General features: G+C 43.9%; 1 protein-coding gene across 2 annotated transcripts; it reads right to left on the reverse strand.

Moving 5' to 3' along the window:
- Nucleotides 1-4,806: 4,806 nt before the first annotated feature.
- Nucleotides 4,807-7,411, reverse strand: HOXA1 (homeobox A1). 2 transcript variants are annotated; one of them, XM_008568239.1, is made up of 3 exons: nt 7,064-7,411; nt 6,766-6,860; nt 4,807-6,322 (listed from the first exon to the last, which is right to left on the reverse strand). In XM_008568239.1, exons 1-2 carry the CDS (start codon nt 7,409-7,411, stop codon nt 6,801-6,803), a joined length of 408 nt encoding a protein of 135 aa, XP_008566461.1. In that variant the 3' UTR covers nt 4,807-6,322; nt 6,766-6,800. The 2 variants fall into 2 exon arrangements, with proteins under 2 accessions (XP_008566461.1, XP_008566460.1); XM_008568238.1 differs by having other exon boundaries at nt 6,766-7,411.
- Nucleotides 7,412-7,536: the final 125 nt, after the last annotated feature.

Consider the following 7,536-nt stretch of genomic DNA (forward strand, 5'->3'; position numbering starts at 1 on the left):
GCAAATTCCCGTTCATACTTTAGCAGAACCCTGCTGCGAATGTTTGGGGAGGGGGGGGGGGTCCTACGATTGCAAATCTTTGCTTTCTGCATTCTCGTAATGGTTCTGTGGTGATTTTCTTTTCAAACGGAGCAGGGCATATTTGTAAAATGTCCAACTCGGCTAAAAAGTATCCCAGTGTGAGGAGAAAAAAGTCGTTCAATAATTTTTCCTTTATTTTCTGTTACAAGCAGTAGCGTATTTTTTCCCGACCAATGACCCACACAAGCCTAAAATGAAAATACGAAACATTCTGACTTCTGTAGATTAGCCTTGAGACTAGACGTTTTACCAACACGTTTTTAAAAAGAGTAAGATTTAATGGGCTGTTTTAAAAAATGGAGACATATTTTAGTTTTGTCTGGAAATGTTGAAAAAGAAACATTGGTCTCTTCATTTACTTTCAATAAACTCAAAACGCAGTCTTTCAAGGATATCTTGCAGTACATAACTGAGGGTTGGGGTTGCCAAAAAAAACAACAAAAAAGAGAGCCTTCACAAACTAAGGCCTAGGGACGGGAATTGCTTGTTACTTGGCTTGCAGTTCTGCAATCGAAGGCCAGCTGTATTTGACGACGGGTGTTATTAAAAATAAGGTACTAAAACACTGAGGATTCCAGCTCAGCTCCTCTCACACTGACAGCCACTGATGTCCCTTTGGGCAAGGGTTCCACTGAGATCAGTAGGACCCCATGGGGATGAAATGAAGGAGAATGTGGAAAGTTGTGTTGCAAGGAAACTTTATGTTAATGGTTTGGGCTTTGGGTATGTATGCATGTGTATTAGGTACATAAGTGAATCATGGAAAAAAATAAGAAATATGGGTCAGAACAGTTCAGGAGGCTATGCTGTGTTACATACCAGACAGAAGAAAACAAGCGAACAAACAAACAAAAGATTCAAGGTTAGGACCCCTCCTGGCATGTTCTTTGCATCTTGAAGCCCTGTCTAGGTGATACCTCTTGACAATTTAATGGAGGTCAAACTTGGGTGCAGGCAACTCCTCTTTCATTTATTCTTCTCTAGCCTAGGCTTAAAAACAAAACAAATATGTATGTGCATATATGAGTGTGTTCTGAATTTTACCTTCTCTATCTCTATTTTTACATTTTAAGATTTTATGTCTTTAAAGGTAAGTATCCCAACATTTTATTATTAGAACAAAATGGCAGAAACGTTGAACTTGGAGGTTGTTTCAAAGATTCAGTAATCCTGATGGCCTCAAAATCAAGAATTTGACTGAGATGGTGGCCAGTAAAGCAGAAATGGGAAAATGGTAAACAAATCACAAAGAACAAGTTGGGGTGGGGGGCAGGAATCAAATCAGGACTTTAGAATTAAAAAGTGCACTGCACTCAGGTTCAAGCTACCCTGGTTTTTATTTAGGAAGTAAGGGTATTGATGCTGACTGTGTGCTCTCAGGCAAATCAATACACCTCCGGGTGCCTTTTCCTGATCCATAAAATGAGGGTTTGGGTAGATGGGTCCCTTTCAATTCTGGTCATCTTGACACATGGAGTCCTAAGGGAAAACTTTTGTATTCTCTCAGAAATGCAGGCAGAGGATCACCAAAGTTAGCCATCCGGTGAGTAGCTTATCTGATAAGGGCATGCTAACTGTGTTCTTGTCTGTATCATGTATACCTTTTTCAATACAAAAAGCTGTAGGATTTCTAAAAGTGAGAGAGGTATTTTACAGTCCCATCCAATATAAAGAAAGATGTCCTTGCACTGATTTCAAAATTTTAAAACAGAAGGGTTGCCTGCCTCTCAAAATAGTAAATTAAAGACTCAAACGCCTAGAGCTTTCAACTTCAAGAATGATTATACTTAAGAAAGAAACACAAACAGCAGTGACCATTTTTCACAGACGTGCTCAGCCATCAGGAAAGCTTAATAAATCCCTATTTAGTATGCATTTATGCAGTGATTACATGAACTTTGACCTCTGAAGAGCTGTAGCAATTAGCCTCAGTGTCCAACATTTTCTACCCGCCATTCCCCACTGGCTTCCTTGGGTCTTTCTTTTTATCTCTCGGTAGTTCATGCACTAGGAGGGCATAAAAACTTAAAGTTGACTTTCCACCTGAGGTATTTGCTACTGCACAAGTCAGGTTCCCCTCCTCCACCCCCCCATCTGAATCGCCATCTCAGATGGATATTGGGGCTCTAATTGTCAATATTACTCAAACACAAATGGATTTCAATTCTATCTTGCCCTGTACTTTCACGAAGATAAACTCTAATGGTCCAGAGAGCTTCATTTCATAGCTCGTGGCATCTGAAATAAATCAGATCTCTCCTGTCAGACTAATTTAACACTTTAAAAATATTCGATGTAATTTATTTTAAGTCAAATAAAACGTAGTGGGTTGGCAGAAAACTAGAGGAAGGGGCAAGAGGAGGGCAGCTGGAAGCTTCAAAAAAAAAAAAACCAGAGGGGAGAGGAAAGTGTTTTAAGTTTCTAGTAAACATTGTTTAGCAAAAGAATAATAGGAAAGTTGCCCCTTTCCCAAAGAGGGATGGAACTATAATTGTTGCCTTTAGCTGAGAGCTCAGATAAACCGCTGGGACTCATTCTAAAGTGACCCATCACTGCATTCATCTCTTCTTGAACTTTCGGTGAACCTGAGATTAAACAGGGCTGAGCAGCTAAGCAGTTTGTTGTTAGCAGCCTTTTCAACAACCCTTTCAGACTGAGTAAATATTGATCGGTTTGAATCTGATTGCCCCAGAGGAAAACACCACGGCATCAGAATAGCCTCCAAAAGTAAACTTCCAAAGGTGAAGCCCAGAGCAGACTTCAGAGCCACAGCAAGACCTCCACTCTACTCAGGGTGTTTGGGGACACCCTGAATTTTGGGAATATGGATTAATGTAAAGGAAGTGAGAACGAAGCATTCGAAAACTGGAATTTTATATTGCAATTATCCCAGGTCCCTTAGAGACCCTTGTTTCCCTTTTAAATTTATCAGTAAAATGTTTTCTGTTTTCCATTTTTATGTCATTTCAGTTACCACTGCTGTCATCTTTCAAGGAGCTAACTGTACTCCTCAGAGACCAAACCAGAAAAAGAGAGACCTTGAAATAGAATGTGTTAAGCGCGTTTGATTTAATTGATTGGGACAGCTAAAAAGATACAAATGTTTTCCTTGTTGAAAGGTATATTAATGTTTCCTAAATGCATTGCTTGTTAACTGATTTATTCCATGACCTATAAAAGGCTAGGGATGTTTAGCCATAATTTATCGTTCTGCTCTCTCTCAGCTACATTAAAACCAGCACCTTGAAGATTGGAATCTCCAGGATTCCAGAGGGTCGGGCCCTGCTTTTAGATATTGAAATTGAGGTAGTGGCATGCAAATGACACTTTAACACATTAAAGTATTTGGAAACTAGCCATCTGTTTTGCTGTGTGGCCTTACACCAATAAACAAAAGATACAGTATAAGGCCAGGCGGGAAATGAAAGAAATGGTTGGCCTTCTTTGAAGTTCTCCTTCATCCATTTGAGTCTTTTAGAGGCAACCTCAGAAGCCAACAGCTCAGGGGAGGGCACCCAATGCCCTTGATATGGCCGCAGCAACTGTGCCTGCAAAACCCAGGCTTGCCCCCTTTGACAGGGAAGTGCTGGAAATCTCACAGGTGCTCTAGAAGGCCTGCAAATTCCATATTTTTGTAGAGTTTTCTCCCCCAGTTCATCCTTTGTAAAACACCCTGTGGGAGGAAGTCCTATGCTTGTATTTATTTGTGATGCTGTAAATTTTCTGCTCTACACTGGAGGCTAAATTAAAGTTTCCAAAAATGTGTGAAAGCAAATGAAAATAGTAAGAGGTCTGGGAGGAGAGCCACTTTGAACTTTATCATTTGCTGGCTTCCTCTGTGTGACAGCAGACACATGCCTGAGTCAGAAACAACTGGATGTTGAAAGAATTCAAGGTGGTTTCCACGGGATCATCTGAGAGAAGCTGTTGAGCACAGAGAAGAAAATAAGAGCTTCTTTTTTCTAGCTTATGTGGCATGGATTTGGAACTGTGGATTCTTTAACAGCCTTGGCGGCTACAAAATCAAAGCTGAGTCTAAAGGGAAGGAGATGTGTAACACAAAGATGGGGATGAGGGGATGAGGAGTGGCGGGAATGGATGGATGTTGACAGGAAGAATGGGGGAGGAATGCAAGAGTTTACTGAAAACAGACCACACTCAATTTAAAGAGTGGAAGACATTGGAACACTGCCTGACAACCCAAAAAAAAGGAAGAGGGTTGGGGTGGGGGGCTCATCCTCACAACAGCTTTATACTGGAGCTAATTAAATGTGAATCTCCTAGCTCTTGGTTCACTGATGTGAGGAAAGATGGACTGAAGACAGTTTTGGCTTTTGAAGGGGGTTCTGTTTATACGTACGTCAACATTCAGTTGGAGGTGAAAAGGTTAGCACTTGACCCAGGAAGTATCCATGTTTGTTTCAAAAATAGATTCGCTTCATAAATTTCTTCACCATTCTTTTTTTTTTCCATTATGAAATTTGATTATAATAAAGAAGCTGTTGTTATTTTAAAGAGAATCAACCTATTAGACATTGGTTAGGTGAAATTACAGTCATGGGGGAAGTTTCAGCTACATGATAATGGAAAGCATTCACTTTTATTCAAGAAGAGGCCCACCTCCCTGAAAATATACATCACCTTATTCCCTTCCCCACATGAAATGAGCCAGCTTTGAAGGAATCAACAAATTATAGCCCAGCAAAATACACGGATGCTTAAGCATACCTGAAACTTGAATATGTTTATTACAGACATCAGACCCGTAAATTCTGCTCTGGATCACATCACTCCAGGATCTCAGAGCTGTTCGTGATTGTACAGGAAATGGGGAACATCACAGGCTCACAAAGGATAACTGATAGAACTCAGTGTGGTACTTCAGGGACATCAAAACATTGTGCGACATGCAAAAGACTATTCACGAATCACACAAAATATACATTCATTGTGCCATCCATCACATTAATTGAGCTGAAAATACATCATATCCAGCTAAGATAACTGTAGAAGGAAGAAGTTGGTTTGAATAATACCTGTAGGTTCCAAAAAATCTAGCATAAATTTTAAATGGAAGGTGGCCAGAGAAGCTAGAAGAAAAGGGTAGGGAAGAGGAGAGACTTAGCACAGGAAGCCAGGTTTCTTAACCTTGTGCTCTGCAGGCTTTCCTAACTCACTGAAAGAACACATTGATGCTACCCTCTGAGGCATCCAAGTGGGTTTAAATGAGGGAATTTATTTTTTCTCCTATAATCACATATAAAGTTGTACCAGTTTTGAGAGTTTGCCCACCCTGTCTGTTTTAGTCACCTAACCTAAACATTTCTAGAAAATCTGTATAAAGTTAAATCTCTCCAGACAAAGTATTTACAACCTGCAAACTCACACACAAAACTGAATTAAATTAAGGGATGAATTGATTGTGTAAACACACTCAGTGCAGCTCTTCTTCATGAGCTCCTGGACTTTCTCCTTTCTCTATATCCTACTTTTCAGGGCAAGGTAGGAAGAACTGTAAATATACTGTTAGACACAAGATGTGAGGCCTCCCTCTGACATATTTCTGAGGGCAGAGGGAACTATTTTCCAAAAGGCATCTGAAAAAAAACACTAGGTTCTGTGAAAATCTCCTAAAAGCAGGGAGGGATGAAAGGGGCCATCAGAAAATTGATGCTGGCACCCAATCTGGATTAAAGAGTTAACCCCTCACCAAACCTCTGGTCCCGAAATCTCTGGAAACACATTATCCTGGCCAGGAGCTCCCCAGATAGGATCAGAGAAGGAGAGAGAGACTGTAAATGGAAAGATAAGCGAAGAATGTGCTTTGGGTAGAAGTCCCAGCCCAAGAAGAAGCCTGGGATGCGGAATCGGGGGCTGAGGCGGCCTCAGTGGGAGGTAGTCAGAGTGTCTGAGGTAGAAGACCCCGGGGAAGGAACGCAGGGCGAGGAGCTGGACTTCTCCGAGGATTCCTCGGCCTTCTCATCGCTACCCGGCGGGGTGGCCGGAGAGATGGGCAAGAGCCCCTCCTTTTCACGTTTCTTTTGCTTCATGCGGCGGTTCTGGAACCAGATCTTCACCTGCGTCTCGTTGAGCTGCAGGGACGCGGCGATCTCCACCCTGCGGGCGCGCGTCAGGTACTTGTTGAAGTGGAACTCCTTCTCCAGTTCCGTGAGCTGCTTGGTGGTGAAGTTGGTGCGCACCGCGTTGGGTTGACCCACGTAGCCATACTCTCCAACTTTCCCTGGGGCAGGCGGGGAAGCGATGAGAGGAAAAGGTAAAAATTTTAAATTGATATGAGATCCCCTACACGCTTCAGAGCAGCATTCAAATAAAGGGGAGATCAAGAACTTCTCAACACAAACAGGGCTTGGGAGGGTGAGTGATGAGGTGTAAAGTGTTAACCTGAAGTCAGCCATTAGCGTGGGCAGACCGGTGATTAATGGAGCCTGGAGATATTAACAGACCCCCCCCCGTACTTTTACTTGCAGAACACCTAAAATTCTTTGAAAATACACCGGTCCCATGGGCTTCTTTGCACCAACACACCTGGGCACTCTTCCCACGCCCTACAACACTAGTCGGAAGGAAGAACCTTTCTAAAAAATCATTAATTTTCCTTGGAAACTGAGCATGCCAGCTCCTTCCAAAATCATCAAGGAGTGTCCACCGGCCGGCAGGACTGACCTGTTTTGGGAGGATTTCTTTTGACTTTCATCCAGTCAAAGGTCTGCGCTGGAGAAGACGTCTCCGACGCAGGGGAGCGACAGGCTTCCTGGTGGCTGGCGTGGAGAGGGGACAAGGAGTTATTATACGTGGCCAGGGCCAGGCTCTGGTGCTCTTGTCCATATGAGTGGTGAATGTACTGAGGCGAGCCCACCGCGCCCCCTGCATAACCCTGGTGGTGGTGGTGATGCTGGACCATGGGAGATGAGAGATTTCCAGAGTAAACAGCGGGAGCGCACTGGGGGTACCCACCACTTACGTCTGCTTCCTGATTTAACGCGTAGGGGCTGTAAGGCGCGCCGAAGTTCTGCGCGCTATAGCTTGGACCACAACTCGAGTGGGAGTAGGACACCCCCAGGTTCCCGGAAGTCGGATAGGTGGCCGGCTGGGGGTGGTGGTGGTGGTGGTGGTGGTGGGGCGAGCTGATCTGCACCCCCCTGCCCACTAGGAAGTGGTCGTCGCCGCCGCAGCTGTTGGCAGTGACTGCGCACGATTGGAAAGTTGTAATCCCATGGTCCGAGGGGTAGGCTCGCGCTGAACAGGTCCCCGAGTCGCCGCTGCTGAGGATGGGGTATTCCAGGAAGGAGCTCATTCTTGCATTGTCCATCTGTCACTGAGTGACCGGGTCCTGCGAAGCCCTGGGTGACCGTGCCAACTTTCTCACTTCCTCCATGGGGCCGAGGAAGAAAAATGATATGAATGTACAGTGCGCGGGGGGGGGGGGGGGGGGGC

The sequence above is a fragment of the Galeopterus variegatus genome, unplaced genomic scaffold (assembly GCF_000696425.1).
Source record: "Galeopterus variegatus unplaced genomic scaffold, G_variegatus-3.0.2 Scaffold390, whole genome shotgun sequence".
Taxonomy (NCBI): Eukaryota; Metazoa; Chordata; class Mammalia; order Dermoptera; family Cynocephalidae; genus Galeopterus; species Galeopterus variegatus.

What these genes read in the sequence shown, in the direction of transcription:
- HOXA1 (XM_008568238.1), bottom strand. Translation starts at nt 7,411, where the DNA reads ATGGACAATGCAAGAATGAGCTCCTTCCTGGAATACCCCATCCTCAGC. An exon ending in AAGAAATCCTCCCAAAACAG is followed by an intron (nt 6,323 to 6,765) that starts GTCAGTCCTGCC and finishes CGCCTGCCCCAG; the next exon opens with GGAAAGTTGGAGAGTATGGC.